Here is a 16,350-nt window from a genome sequence, read left to right on the forward strand (position 1 = left end):
TAATGTCGGTAAGAATGAAAAATAAATAGCGAATTTAAATGTTCTTTATTAATCAAAAATATCTATTGGCGCGCATTGGGAGTAAGACCGACTCGTTTGTCGTGACGGCAAACGGCATGACGCTCTCTTATGCTCTCTTCCTTTTTTCCACCGCAGCTCTCTACTCCCTTGTGTATAATAAGAAAAAAAATTATGAACCAAACAAAAATTTAATTTATTTTACTCCATAGATATTTCTTTATAAATTCTTCCAATAACCATCAATTTCGATGTGTTTTTAAATTTATAAATTATAAAAAGCGTCCTGTATATGCAAGGCAAATGTGGCCGGCACATACAGGCCACATTTTTTAATTTTTGATTCTGAAATGCAATATCACAATTTAAAAAGATACACATTAACTATGTTCAATCCTTGAATATTAAAAAGTTCGACAATTATCGATATTTAAAATGATAATTAATTACATTATAAATAAGTGACGTCATGTTTTATTACCTGTTTATTTTATTTAAATACTATGTCATTTCCTGTTCAGTAGATAACGTGTATGTAAAATCTCAAAACGATCGGTTGAGTAGCTAAGTTATGAGAGTTTAACAAACAAATAAACTCATATATAATATTAGTATGGATTAGTTTTGCCCGCGGTTTCACCTGCTTAGTTCCCGTTCCCACAGGAATACGGGGACGAAATGTAGCCCATGTTACTCGCTGATAAAGTAGCTTTCCATTGGTGAAATAATTATTAAAATCAGTTTAGTGGTTTAGGCTTGAAAGCGTAACAAATAAACAAATAAACTCACATGCGCATTTATAATATTAGTTAGGATTATTATGTGTTAAAAGCTTTAAATTTAATACGAGTGAGGCTGATAGGCAGTTTAACCCTCTAGCACGCGTAAGCCCTACATAACCTCACCCTCACCAGAGTGTGCTTGATAATGGCGTACAAAGTAACATGTGATCATTAGTATTATAATACTTGATACAGTCATACCGTAACAATGTATTTTACAAACAATTTCAAAACAATAACCGTTGTAACATCACTCGGTAAAGATGTCAGTCGATATTTTGTCTGTCAGTAGGAAGCACGATCATAAGATATTGGTGAATTTGAGCGATTCTGTGGTTTGTATAATAAATATTAACCGAATACTTATTTAATGCCAATAAGAAGTTTGTTATTTTTTACTTGCTAATATCTTAAAGTATTTATTTGATCTCTCTACTCTTTATTTATATTTATTTGTGTCTTATGTCGTTTAACAATTTATGTCTAGCAAATTGATTAAAGTGGGGTTTCTAATCTCGTCATTTTGCTATTACTTAAGACTTACACAGTTTCTCCAGTGAAACGGAATTACAATTCAAAGGGTAACCGCTGCGTCTATTTCACCATCGCTTCGCCATAATAATTATGTACAGTCGTTTAATATTTAATATTGTTTTCTATATATATAATACTTAAGAACGTGAATTTCACTCATATCAAGTTACTAGCGAAAATACGAAGCGTATCTTCTTCTATAATAATATTATATACTAAAATCTTCTCCGAAACGCCGTGCATCTTGTAGTATAAGTTTGATTTATATTGGTTTAGCAGTCGTTTTAGTTAGGCATTACAAAAAGGGTTTCTTTATTTATTAGTATGGAATTGTCATATATTTATATTTCATACTTAACCTTTTAGTATTATTATTTCAGATAGCCGAGATAGCCGGCCCAGTGGGGAATGAATACGTGAATCGTAAACGAAGATTTTGGGTTCAAGCCCGAGCAAACTCTGAATTTTTCATGTTTATAATATGAAAATCAGGCACACGTACACTCCAACGTTACGTACGTTTTGGAGCAGCGAGGTGGAATAAACTTAAAACTTCTTCCTGAAAAGGATGGGCGGTCTAAACCCACGGGACTTTGAGAGGCTGTTAATTTGCTTTCATTATTTAATAATTAAGTGTTTCATTCTTCACTACGGTACAGTTATGCCAGGGATAGAGTAACCCCTGGCATAACTTCATAAGCGTTAAAATTTATATTTAACTCACGTCACAGCCTTAGAATGTCCCACTGCTGGGCTAACGCCTCCTCTCCCTTTTTGAGGAGAAGGTTTGCGGCTTATTCCAACACGCTGCTTCAATACGGTTTGGTAGAATACACATGTGGCAGAATTCCAGTGAAATGAGACACATGCAGCTTTCCTCACGATGTTTTCCTTCACCGTAAATCACGAGATGAATTATAATCACAAATTAAGCACATGAATATTCAGTGGTGCTTTCCCGGGTTTGAACCCACGATCATCAGTTAAGATTCACGCGTTCTTACCACTGGGCCATCTCGGGTAAACTATTAAATATATATAATTTTATTTATATAATTCCATAAGCATGACATTTGACTGTGTGTAGTGTCAGTAGAAATACACCGTCACATGATGCTACTTGGTCACGTTGCTGTTACGCATACTGCGATTTGTCCGAAATAAAAACAGCGAACGCCGTCTAGTGACAGTAGTCGAAATTCTATACAAATCGCAATTAACATCGACGCTATCGAATGGCACTGAATTAAAACTAATCTATGTCGTTAACTAAATACTTTTGACCGTGTTTGTATTATAGATCTACCCGACCCGACGTAAGTTGCAAATTTATTCACAGATATTTGTGCAATTACTATTTAAATATTTAAATTTAATATGGTTTTTATATTTACCAAAATATACTATTAATAAATAAAACTATCATAATAATACAATAGGAATAAACAATCTACATAATATTTAAAAAATCTTGATTGTGAAATATAAATTTAAAGTAATTTTGACCGGTTTTAATTAAACAACAATCAGCTACTCGACTCGGCTTTGCACGTGTGTATTTAGTGTATACATAGAAAGGTATTGAACGCACAACAAACAAAAAGATGGTTTTGAATATATAAGCATTTATTATTTGAAGATATTTTATTTCGCATACAAAATTTTTCGTAAGAGTTGCTGCCATTTCAAAGATTTCGGAATATCTAATGTCACAGTTTGCATTTTTGGAAAAAATGTCGCAAAACGAAAACGCGAGATGCCTACTCTAAGTGACCTCTCATTCACTTTGTTACTGTCTTTTTTATTTTATGGTTGATGTGTGACGAAAAGCGAAATCCGTTGAAAAATAAGAGAAAAGGAAGTGTTGGATGAATTAATGGTGTTTTTGAAGTTTTATAAAATTGAATAACATCATTATTTTTCTGGCGGCAATAACGGGTACTACGTTGTAATGGCACGACCTTCACAAATATATATCTTATATCATAGATGGCGCTCTAAGCAATAACAATGATCGTTTTTTTTTTATTTTGCATTTTGTACTCTCAATCAAAACTGTTTACTCATGATTTAAAAAATGAATTCATATTTTGGATTTTTTTTTAGAAACTCATTTTGGGTTTGGATTCCCAGTGTTTCGAATGTCTAATATTGATCTCTTTTTTCTAAGTTATCGTTTACATGATTTAAAATGAATTTTATAAATTTAAATTGTTTCTTAACATTTTTGCATATTAAAAAAATAACATAAAATAGAGGAGAGAAGTAAGAAACAATTCATACAAATCAGAGAAAGTTGAACAAAGGTTTTTTTTTTTAAATTAAGAAACGTAAATTATATATATTGAAACAAAATAAATGAAGTATTTCTTTTATACATATACCCTTTTATTTTGAAATTGTTTTAAACGATATTCTTCAAAATAAAAATGCATGCTCATATAAACCAATCATTTTTTGTGATTGTGAAGAAACTTTAGTGAGTTGTGTCGCTTACTGCGGATGATCCAAAAAAAGCAAAAAAAAAAATATTTGTGTATGTTGTGCTTTAATATAATTTCTTTTTTCTTTCTTCAAAACTGAATTTTTATGTTGATCCTTATTTTCCTCGTGCGAAGCCAGTAAGGACCCCTAATAAATAGAAATATAATACTTTGTTCTCAATTTAATCGTTAATTTTATTTCCAGATTGAACTAGTTTAGTATGACACGAATACAATGTTTACTTTTTACAATGATTGTCTTGGCCGACGCAATAAATCGTTCCGTCTACAAAATAGTCCTCACCCAAAAAGGATTCGCTCAAGTTTGTATACCTTTCAACGAAAGTATTAGCTTCGTCAGAACAAGAATTTGTAATGAGAAATTTAATATCATTGAAATAATAAATGTATCAAATAGCATGAACTCTATAAGCAAGTATTGTGCATCGACTTACATTCAAAAGAAATGCTATAGCTTTGCGAAATTAAACGAACGTATTGTTCTTAGTTTCAATGGACTTCTATATTCTATAGAATTCAACGTTTGATAAATGCTCATCATTTCAGTTCCTTCAATACGATTTAGAAACTCCGCCGATAAGGGAATTCACATTTTGCACTTGGCTACGATTTTTCGACCTGGCTGGCGATCAGAGCTTGTTCACTTATATCGGTGAGTTATACTCTCATATAGGCTGGACTAACAAGTACCTCAAAAAATCAAGAACGGTTTGAATTTTTATTGTGTATCAAGATGGCGATTGCACGCATTCATTTAATTTGTGGTAAAATCATAATGGACGAAATAGAGACTAGTCATTAAGGAAATGATTCAACACAACGAAATTCGTATGTAATTTAATATAAAATATGTAAAATAACATTGTATATAGTTATTAAAATAATATAAATATTTAAATAATATATTATTGAAACATTAATTGATCAAAACGCCAATTTTTTCGCGGCAATTTTTTTTTTATCTGGTAAAAATATTTCTTTTGAAACGATTGCATTTTAAAGAGACTGGACTATTAAAAACCTAATTTACTTGTTTCCCTATATTTATAATTGTCTATTATGGACCTGACCGGAGCTCTGTAAGTTTATGAAACATTTTTATATTTTTATCAAATATATGTATGTATATATTAACATACTTTATTACTGGTTGAAACAATATTACTATATTAGCTATTAGGCATTACTTTAAACACGGCCTAGTTAAATAGCTCGAAATATTTTTAAAGAGCCGTGAATATATGTATAATAAAATTTAAAACATTAACAAATAATGTATGTAAGAATCGTTGAGTAAATATCGTTGCAATACAATATTAATGAACACGACCCCTTTATTTGGACCAGTTCGTTGCTATATTGCCTAATATTTTAATTTTTGGTATTAGGCAACATATTTATGTTCTATGATGGTTATCAAGGTGTTGTCCCCGAAGCAAACAGTATATTGTGACGAACAATGTGACATAGGAACGCTTATGATGATGCCTTATGAAGTGGTTCACTGTTCACCGATTAATTAAACGCCAGCAACGCAAGTTTGTGGTCGGCTTATATTATAAATATATTTATGGAACATTTACACTTGAGTATATTAACATCGATAATCAAATTACAATTAAACCTAAACAATAACAATTGACATGAAAATTAAAGTTTCGTAAAATCTTAGAATTGTCGCCAAATGTACTAATTTGTTTTTTAACAATAAATAATTCAATTTCTAAAATTATTTGCGCTAGAAAATGTACGTTAATAACGTGCGATTTAGTTTGAAATATTGTGTCTAATTTGATTAGTTCTTGATATTTACGTAAACAAGTAATTTTTTTGTACATACATTACATACAAATGCGCACTTAACTTAGACGTTCGTAATTTATGAGTGCTTGATTAGCCAGTTCACAGTCTATTTAATATAATCACGAATGTTAAATTCAACTATTTAGAGCGTGTTTATTTTTTTAGCAAACGGTAATAACCGTGTAGTAAGGCTTTGGCTTGATTCTGGAGGACGGCATATTAAAATATCAATGAACGGACGGGCTTCATCGAGTGCACTGGTCGATATTAATAAAAATTCGTGGCGTCATATATGCCTTTCCTACCAATCAGATTTTGGCGCGTGGGCACTATACGTGGATGGACGACTGGAATCCTGCGAGGCCGCACAAAGTGTATGCATTCCTTTGCGTTTTATCCTTTGTTCAGGTTATTTCTATTTGCATGAAATTGGAATATGTGGTGTTTGAAAATATTTTTACCCGTGTTTTTACATCGTCCGCAATAATATGAAATTTGTATAATATAATATTACTAAAAGAGTTCGATTACAATATGTATTTATAGGACATTACACAAGCAAATTTTGTACTAGGTCATGAGCAGTCATATAGACAGCTTGGATCATGATTACCTACGGCAAATTTGTGACTTGCATAACTAGTCATGTTGTGCAAGAAATTTTCAGACGCGAGTACTTTCATGTTACGCTGCTTCGAAACTATTTATATGAGATTGGTTAATAGTAACTTATTTTACAGCTTTATGGTTTCGTGATTCCTGGTGGAGGAAGCGTCATTATCGGTTACGGTATAACCGACTCAGGTATTATACTGTATCTAATAATATTATACTTTAAGCTTAATAACAAAATTAATACGTTCTCCGTGATTTTATACTAGGTATTCCAAGCGGCCTAGATGGTGAGGTATTTGGAGCGAACATGATACTTACTTCAACAATAGAGCGCAATTATACAATTAAAAAAGATCCTGAATTTCGACAAAAAACATTTACTAGAAATAAGTTATTAGCTAACAATAACAATAAATATATAGTACTTGGCAATGTTTCTAGTGACACGGTACAATATTCTTCTGAAACATTGAGTTTTCCTTTTTACAATACTACTCGAAATTTTAAAAAATTTACAACGCCACACAGTACAATAGAACACGATGTTGGTGTAGATTTTTCACCGGTAAAAATGAAATCGACTGATGCTTCAAATGAAAAAGAAATTTTGGATTTTTCGTTAGTGGATAAAAAATTTAAGGGCAATGGTGATAAGGTAAAATTTTGGACTCTCATGAGTCAAACTGGCAATAGCAGCAAATTTAAAGGAAGAAATAGTAAAAGTAGGGAGCTATCTGGTTCTAAATTTCAAGAATTTCCTAAAGTATCAGAATACGAAACACTACCACCTCCGTCATCATTTCAAGGTTTTGTGCGCTCAAATTTTAAAATAAAGAAACCAATGATAACGCCTACTTTTGAAACAAAGGAATACGGAAAAGCTAATTCTGCGAAAATTGTTTCCGACCAAAATAGTAACGGAGTATTTGATACGGAAAAAACTCCACCGCCAGAGAAAAATGCAAAAGTATACGGTCAATGGACAAGTTCACAATTCGCCAATAGTGTTTTAAATTATATTAAAAGTTTAAACAATCAAAGACAACAAAGAAAAATACCATCAACAATCCCACTAATTAAACTGTCTGATTCATCTCCTTATGCATCTGATTTCAAATTAACAAAAATCCGTCCACCTTATAAAATACAAAGAAGAACTATTATGGACAAACGTATTGATAAACGCGAGGTTTACCATCCAGAAATAAATATGGGAAACTTACATCACGACATAAGCAGTGCAATTTTAGAATCCCACGCTAAGACTCAGGGTCATGATATAAAAATAATTGATCGTAGAATTCTAAAAGATAACAAAGGTCATAGCATCTATAGGGATGTAGATAACCAATTGTCAAGCGAAATACTAAAACCACGACATTTCGTTGCTGCTTCGAAAATTAATTTAAATAACTTTCAAGCTCGTTTTAATATTTACAGAAACAGTAATTTAATGACAATACTTCCATTTTTAAAATCGACCGAATACTTCATAGATGGAAATAACAACAAGAAAACTAGAACTAGCAATGATATATACACTAAAAGTCTATCAAATGCAAATAAGTGGCACAATGTTAAATCTTTTAGTAATGATTACACGCCGCGACATATTAATATGGAATCAGATGAAAATCAGATCACTATTGATACAAAAGTAGCCGAAGCGAATAAAAAATATCCTTCAATTAGGTTAAAATATATGCCAAATAATCACAAAATAGTAAAAAATCTTGACGAAGAACCTATTTTGAATGCTCGTAGCAAGGCAATGGAAATATCTAATTTATCAAATACTAATCTGGATTCAATTTCTATATTAAAATACAATCATGGCTTTTTACCAAGCTACAATATTAATTCACCCCTCTTAGGTAATAATGTTCGAGATGAAAATACTTCTGATAAAAATAAATTCAATCAAAATGTTAAGATAGAGAATGCTTTGAATGAGCGTTTTATAATTGGAAATAATGAAGAGCAAAATAAGCAAAGTTTTATTGGAGGAGACGAGAAGGTTCCGGATATAAATAATTATAGATCTGATTTGGATCATAAAGGTGAAAATGTAACTCCTTCTGTCGGATTGAAAATTTGCAAAAATGCCGAATTATACGATCGATTGTTTTACGTTCAGCCAGATGGTAGTGTTGACGTCACACAAATACTATCGCCTATTAAGAAAAAAAATTTAGGTATTGAATTTATTAAGCAAAATTATAAAAAATGTTCTTTAGAAGAGTCTATATTTAAACATAGTTCTTTGTTATTTATCGATTGGAATAAAACACCCGTTAGACTATTCGGAGGTTCATATCCTCAAAAAACAAAAGATCTATGTGGTTTTTTCTAATTTTAAATAATATTCCGTTTGTATACAATAAAGGAAAATTGTTCTATAATAAATAAATGATTTATGTTAGTACAATTAGATTTTATTTCATTTATTGTATAGTTTGAAAATATATGTCATATTCAAATATTAATTTAAAATGAATAAGATTTGGTTGTTGCTGGCTGGCAATATTTTTTGAGACGTTGATATTTTTATAAATATAGTACAAGTATATCGACGGTACAGGTGGATATTCATATATTTGTAAAAGCCTTAAGACATACTTAACTTCATTGGTTTGTTATGGGCTCATATTATCTAGCGTTATAAAGTGGATAATACGATTCATAATTGATTTATAAAACGATATATTATATTTATTAATGATCATTTAGATAAATATATTAATCTAAGAGCGACCAACATTTGGTAGACATAATAGACTGTTTTATAAGAAGAAAATAGTAATAAAATTGTTACTTTTAAAGACGATTTCTTAAATAACTCAAAAGAACAATATTAATTTACAATAAACTTGACTACAAAGTTAATTTCGTAATTAAAACGAAACAAAAATGTTAATAACCGTTTGCATAAATTTTATCCTTGGCCGAAAATATTTAAACCAGTTTTTGATTATGGAGAACCTACATTACGGTTAACTTTCTCTTTCTTTTTTTTGTCACAAAATCAATCACGTCACAATTCGCTCAAAATATTTCGCAAATCAAATGTCCAATATTTGCAACTGAATGAATTAACATTACTATTACGTTGGTGAAATATAAAAAATCTTTGTCTTGTCATAAAAACAATCAACCTCGATGTTAAGTTATATTCAAAGTTAAACTCTGTAAATATATATGGTATGCATTTAACGAAGTTCGCGATGCCGGCATTTGATTTAGCGTTTGTTCCCGACTACGTGACCGGAATCTCGAGTAACTTCAAAAATTATGAATATTATATGCTATATTTGCAATCTATAACCAATCATAATCATATTTGTATATAGTTTATTAAAACAGATACTGGCTATAGTTAAATATGAAATTTAGTAGCCACTTTTTCCACGTTAAATTATTTCATTGTTTATAATCATAATTCATAATATAAAATTTCTGATCCGGAGAGGATTTGGAGCGAAACAGACGAAACTTTTTAATAAAGATTAAAATTAACGAAAATACATTTATTAAAGGTTAATTCAACAAAACATGAAGCGCATATTTCGCAATTAAAAAAAGAATGAATTCGAACGTAACCAGTAATATAAAGAGCATAGCCATGTTATATAACTATATTATGGACTTCTTTGAGCTAGTCGGTAAAATAAAAAATAAAGTATTTACGCAGCGTGTATGCAATTTTTAGCCACTATTAACTGTTCGCTGTTTTATTCGTTACTGCTTTACTTATTTTTAGACTATAGGGCTTATTTCGTAAAACAAAGAAACGATAATTTCGTCATGTCCATTCCTGGTTCACAGCGTCATAGTTATATAACAATTTTTGACATATTTGCATATTTTTTTTAGGTGTTAGAAACAAAATCCTCAATTGGAAAAAAAGTTTATTTCCTAATGGAATCATGAGGGTGAATTTTATCAAGCTTCTTATTATTAAGGGCTTATAAAGTTACAGTTTCGATATTAATTTGTTTCAAAAGCGCGTACAAAAATTATTTTCTAATAAATTTCAGTTTGTTTAACCATTTAACAGTATATATATTTAGTTATATTAAATCTTATAATGTAAGAAATGTAAATTTTAAAATGTTTATTTAGCTGACGATTGATAAGCTCGTTCTTGCAAATTATCTGTAATATATTAAATAAATTCACTTACTTAAAAATATTATCTATGTACAAAATTCAATAAGATGTCAGATATATTTATATCTACAAATATATATTTTTTGAAATTTATAAAATTTTGCATATATCTTTGTCTATTAACGATCACACTGAACTATTCGAATTTTGAAATAAAGATATTGATAAAAGGAAGCAGATGGTTTTTGCTAAATAGTCAATGTATCCATAAAAAACATTGTGCAGACTTAGATTGGTATTACCAAGATAATCAAGCAATACACATATAATTAGTGACTTCTCGAAAGTATTTGCAGTACCACGAGATTTGTAAAGCCGCAATAAGGAGACTTGAAATTGTATATAGAATCAGCTAATTGTTGTACAACTAATATCTTGGTAAAGCGAACGCGTACTCTTACATATAAACTGGTCACGAATTATATTTATATTCATTTTATATTGCATTGAAATATATTCAGATCACAGACTTGCCTCACTATAAATGGCAAAAATTTTAATTTTTTTTAACTACAAGGAAAAAAAAATGTTTCTAAATCATTACCGAGTCTTTTAACATATTCAAGTATCGATATATTGTGTTTGGATACAGATCATAAAATTCCCGATCGAAATCCAGCTTGGACAAGTAAAAAAGGACGTGTAGAATATATATAGAAACCCAGAGGTTAGGAAATGTGAATCTCAATCGATGATCGCGGGCTCAAACTCAGAAGAACATCTCTGAATTTGCATATGCTTAATTTCACTATAAATTGCCACGTGTATCTATAGCTGCGTGTCTACCCGCGTTGGAGCAGAGTGGTGAAATAAGCCCCAAAAATCTTCTCCTCAAAAGAAGAGGCATTAGCCCAGCTGTGGGACATTCACAATCAATGACTTTAATGTATAATAACATTATAATGTGTACATCACAAAGAAACCATAGTTTGTCGGTTAAAAATCTGAAACACGTGCTTTTTGTACACTCCCCGCCTCCTGCGCTGGTGACTATTCCACCTTGAGAACTACCGCTGTAACATCAAAGAAAGATCACACTCAAAGAACCATCGTCTTGCCTTTATCTCAAGTCCACATAACCAATGAATTGTAGTTCATTAAAGAACCATTAACGACGTGTCATTAAATATATAAAGAGTGAATGTAACCATTTACTAGTCAATCAAGCAAAAGATTCGCATATTTTATTTAAACAAATATACGAAATCCATGTCACCCGTCAAGTTTAATTTGAGACGCTGAAAAACGATAATTTGTTCATTGATAATTCATCTGAAATATTACACGGCGAAGTAATGAACAATGTTTTAATATGAAACCGCTCTAAAGGAGTAAGCAACTATATTTAGTCGGGTAAAGGGTTACGAAGTTAGATGCCAATCAACCTGTGGATTGCGGTAACACTCCCTCATTTCGCAACGGACGTATTTATTTGATATAATTGTAACAAAATACATAAGATATTTTATTTCACGCGATGTATTATGCATTTATAACTGTTCAAATTTCAACTGTTTAAATATAAATTGAACTGTTTATTGTTATAATATTGTTTGTAGTATTTATGCATTACATTTTTGTTTGTGGTAACAACATTGTATTATTTCTCGTTTAAAGAAAACAAGAAAGAGAAACGCTCAGTCGTTCCGAAAAAATAAATACTTTCATGCAGTGTTGACGGGAGGCTAAATGTAATTAATTCAGACACAATTTTAAATACATTTTTACTTCGTTTAAAATTTTTAGAGGAAAATTCTAGAAAATCGCTGACAAAATTGCTTTCTAATATGAAACGTTTTGTGTTATTTTACCCTGCGTCGAAAATTTTAAAAATGTTATTATGTTTTAGATTATAAGAATGAAAAAATAAATTAATTCTTTAAATGTGTCTACATTTTGATTAAATATGTACTTAGTAATAGTACTTATGTTACGGCTCAGGTCATATTGAGATCATTTTCATTATGTTTTAATTTAATTGGCCATGAAAATAGTTTACAGCGAATTAGTTAACTGGATACAAAATATATACTGAAATTATTTGTAGTATCATTTACAAAAATTAAAATTACGGAAATAAAGGTCAATTGTTGAAAACTGCATAAAAATCCGTTCGTTACTGAGTCAATTGCGTTCAGAAAGATAGACAGACACGCGAAAAAGAATTTAGTTTTATATAATATGAAGTGGTAACAAAAAAGTGTTTACCAATTAAAATAGTCTTTTTAATTCGTACAAAATGTATGGCTACAAAAAAAAAAACATGAATACATTTTACGTTGCGAACTGTACATTATCAAGATAAGATTAATATGTCGACACAAAAGGAATCACTGTATCATATGCTTGGTTATTATAACATTTCAACATCTGAAACTAACTACAAAAATTAAAATACAATAATTAAATAATTATAATAGCAACCTAGTTTTAGTTTTCCTTTCGTTGTGTAACATTATTTAACAGATTGAATGGGGGGCACACTGTTCTTATATGACAAGATTATGTTCTTATATGATTTATTATACAAAAATAATATATAAGCTGAGCGGGCGGTCCAGTGATCATCATCTAATATTGCCGGTTCAAACTCCGAAAAGCACGATTGTATTCACCGACATAATGATAATTAATAAATTGCGAGGTAACCTTCTTTTATGTTAGAGGGGGCAAACGAGCAGGAGGCTCACCTGATGGAAAGTGTCTAACACCGCCTATGGACACCTGTAACACCCGAGGGCATGCGGGTGCGTTGCCGGCCTTTAAAACCTGCATGTGTCGAATGTCTATATCGGTTGCATACGCCGCCCAATGGGCGTAAAAAACATGTACTAAGTTTCGTTGATAGAATATTATATCTAATTATAACAATAACATAGTAAAAAAGTATATCAAACAGACCCAAAGGAGTATAGAGAAGCGATGGAGAGGGAGCATGACGACATGCGAGAGTGTCAAGCCGTTTGCCATCACGCGCTAATAGATATAGTAAATATATAGTAAAAACATAAGATATATAATTGTCGTAATAAATAGTACAATAACAACATTTTACTAGTTCTTTTCATTAAACTGCTCTAATTTATTTAACATTCACAACCAAAGTACGTGGGCTAAATGAGGCATTTACATAACACTTTGATTACTTCAACGTAACTTATGTAATATATAAGTCGATATTAATGTCAAAACGTAAACCAGTATACATTGTTTGAGAATGTTTTAAAACCGGCGAATGAACGCTATGTAAAGTTTATAATATCACACATTTCTATTCCATATAACAATTTATAAAAGTATATGCTAAAAAAGTTACGATGGTCAAAGAGAAATGGTCACGTATCAAACATGATACGAAAAAAAATACTAACGAAGGCGTATTCATGCTCATTTTTAATAGTATTAGTTGTACAAACTTAGTTTTGTCTTGTTAGACTGTTTTTTTTTAATTACAAAAACTACAAATCTTCATATCTAATATGAAACTTTTTTATTTTATTGTTTACAGATCTTGTATATAACGTGTGCTGTTTTGTCTTTGTCTATTCAATTTAATATATATATATATATATATACACCTGTAGGTAAAAGATACAGGCGGATGTTCCAATCGCTTAACCTTGTTTGTAATGTCGTTAATATTTATAAAGATTGCATAAAACTGCACTATATATTATAGGAACAAGATGTTAACCATAGCAAGTGGTATAAACAGGTTTCGCACTCGAATACGTTACTTGCAAAACATAATGTTATCTATATCTATATTACTTACGGCTAAACACGGTAATATCATAACCACCATATGATATGATATGATAGATGCAGAATCATCTATCGGCGCGCCTTGGGAATATGATGGACTCGTATGTCGGGACGGCAAACGGCATGACGCTCTCCTATGCCGTCATGCCAGCTCTCCGCCAACACTCCCCACTCGCTCGTGTGTGCGTGGTGCGTATTCTATACATACGTAGTTACTTTGTTTTATAAATAATAATGGTTTTTTTTTAATGAAACTGTTTTTATTTATTTCGTCTTTATATTTATTACAATTTCTCACATTTGCCGGCCGCATCGTTACTTCCAGATTTATTTCGTATTGGTTTTCTTTTTTTTTTTCAATGTAAAATCAATGATTACAGAGAGAAAGAAATCTAAAAAACTAAACGCCCGTTTAACTGCGTCAGTAATAATCATCGTTAGATCGTCTGTTTATTAAGTAATGTTATAGTCTACACTTTGCGCTATGACCCTAAAAAGCGGAGCGGCGACCATTAGTGTCAACCAATATGGTAAACTGTATGAAACTGGTTTCAGGAGGCGCAGCTAGTTACAAAGCTGTTCATTTGTATTGTGCGAAGGCGATAGACTTATCCCACTCCTGGGCTAAGGTCACCGCCCGCTGCTTGAAATTCGACGGATACATAAATGAAATATTATTTTATTTTTTTATCACCCGGGGTTGAACCTGCGCTGCGGGTAAGATTATCGTGTTCTAACCATTAAACTAAACTGAAAATTAATAGATTTTGACGAAACAATCGCGTTTTATAGTATGTAACAAAAAAGAGCACTTCACGGGAGCGAGTCCATAAAAACCATTAATAAAATTATATGCAGATAGCATCAGTCTTTTAAGTAAATTCATTTTAGTGTTCTAAGACTAAATAGCATATCTAATATCTGTACTTCTTCTAAAACCGATAATGTATTATATAGTTATCGAAATTTTAATTATAACACGCTAAAAATTATCGAATCGTTTCGCTTTTTAATTGCTGCATCGGTATGCACGCCGGAAGAGAAAGTGTAACAAATTTTGATTTTTTTTTTACATTACTTGCGAACGTAACCAATTCCTCACACGTTTGATCAAGAATGGCAACCATAGACCTTTCATTGTCTCTCAATTTAGTTAAAAGTCATAGACAAGCTTATATTTTAAGAATGCCAGTGTCGAAAGCAAATCGTTTTAATTTGTTTAATATTTATATCGTTTAAAAGGTCATCTTTGGACGACACTTAATGTTTAGTCAGGTATTAGTTACCCTAATTGCTTTCCTTTATCCCTGATGATGTGTTTGCAAAATTTCGTGATGACCTGTTGAGTAGATAAGTCGAGCAAGCATAACAAACAAAAAACTATGCTAACTATCGCATTTAAAATATTAGTTAGGATTAAGTAAATATAAATTAAATAAAAAGTAGCCGTTATGTATATTTGACTGATATAAAAATATAAAAATAAGTTCAACAACGTGTTATATAATCAGAAAGGATAGCACTTAAATGTTATATAAACTAACCGTTGTGTATTGGCGTTGCCTTAAGAATAATAATTGTAATTTATTTTACTGTTTTTCTTTTTGTTTATAATTAAAAAGAAGAGAATACTCCCATAACGGAATATTTTATATATGCTCTCTTTATTATTCGAAGTTTGTAATCTATATATGAATATTTCAATATGTTACGCTATTGTAATAAGTTTTACGAACCATAATAAATAAATTATCGTACAAAAAACGAAGGAAGATTTTTAACGAAACGAAAATAGTGAAATTGTAAATATCATTACATTTACTTTTATTCATCAATTTAAAAGATACACTGAATATAAAGTTGTTACAGATAAAATTTTGTTGATATTTGTAGAATTTCAAAACAAAACGCATCCGAGCGATAACTCGCCACTCTTCGGGATGTTTCCCTAATTAAGTTTCATTGGACCTAGCCAGGCGTTCATTGGCACCGTAATATATTTTCGTGTGCAATTATACGCTTTTATAATTGAAAGTAAATATATCGCCGACAATAATCGAATTTAAATAAATATAAGAACACGCGATTACAGTTGCGGATAAATAGCATGTCATAAAACGGTTAGATCATTATTTACTCGAGCGTTTGAAATCGGATAT

General features: G+C 30.8%; 2 protein-coding genes across 13 annotated transcripts in view; one reads left to right on the forward strand and one right to left on the reverse strand.

The window, feature by feature from the left end:
* LOC126780316 (coiled-coil domain-containing protein AGAP005037) overlaps positions 1-16,350 on the reverse strand; it is a 209,533-nt gene that overhangs the window by 16,257 nt on the left and 176,926 nt on the right. The gene's annotated exons all lie outside the window — the stretch shown is intronic.
* Positions 4,039-8,642, forward strand: LOC126780317 (uncharacterized). The gene is made up of 5 exons (XM_050504693.1): positions 4,039-4,140; positions 4,385-4,490; positions 5,807-6,015; positions 6,382-6,445; positions 6,523-8,642. The coding sequence occupies exons 1-5, from the start codon at positions 4,039-4,041 to the stop codon at positions 8,607-8,609; spliced, it is 2,568 nt and encodes an 855-aa protein (XP_050360650.1). The 3' UTR covers positions 8,610-8,642.

The sequence above is a fragment of the Nymphalis io genome, chromosome Z (genome assembly GCF_905147045.1).
Source record: "Nymphalis io chromosome Z, ilAglIoxx1.1, whole genome shotgun sequence".
Lineage (NCBI taxonomy): Eukaryota > Metazoa > Arthropoda > Insecta > Lepidoptera > Nymphalidae > Nymphalis > Nymphalis io.

What these genes read in the sequence shown, in the direction of transcription:
- LOC126780317 (XM_050504693.1), top strand. Translation starts at nt 4,039, where the DNA reads ATGACACGAATACAATGTTTACTTTTTACAATGATTGTCTTGGCCGAC. An exon ending in CCTGCGAGGCCGCACAAAGT is followed by an intron (nt 6,016 to 6,381) that starts GTATGCATTCCT and finishes CTTATTTTACAG; the next exon opens with CTTTATGGTTTCGTGATTCC. An exon ending in TTACGGTATAACCGACTCAG is followed by an intron (nt 6,446 to 6,522) that starts GTATTATACTGT and finishes ATTTTATACTAG; the next exon opens with GTATTCCAAGCGGCCTAGAT.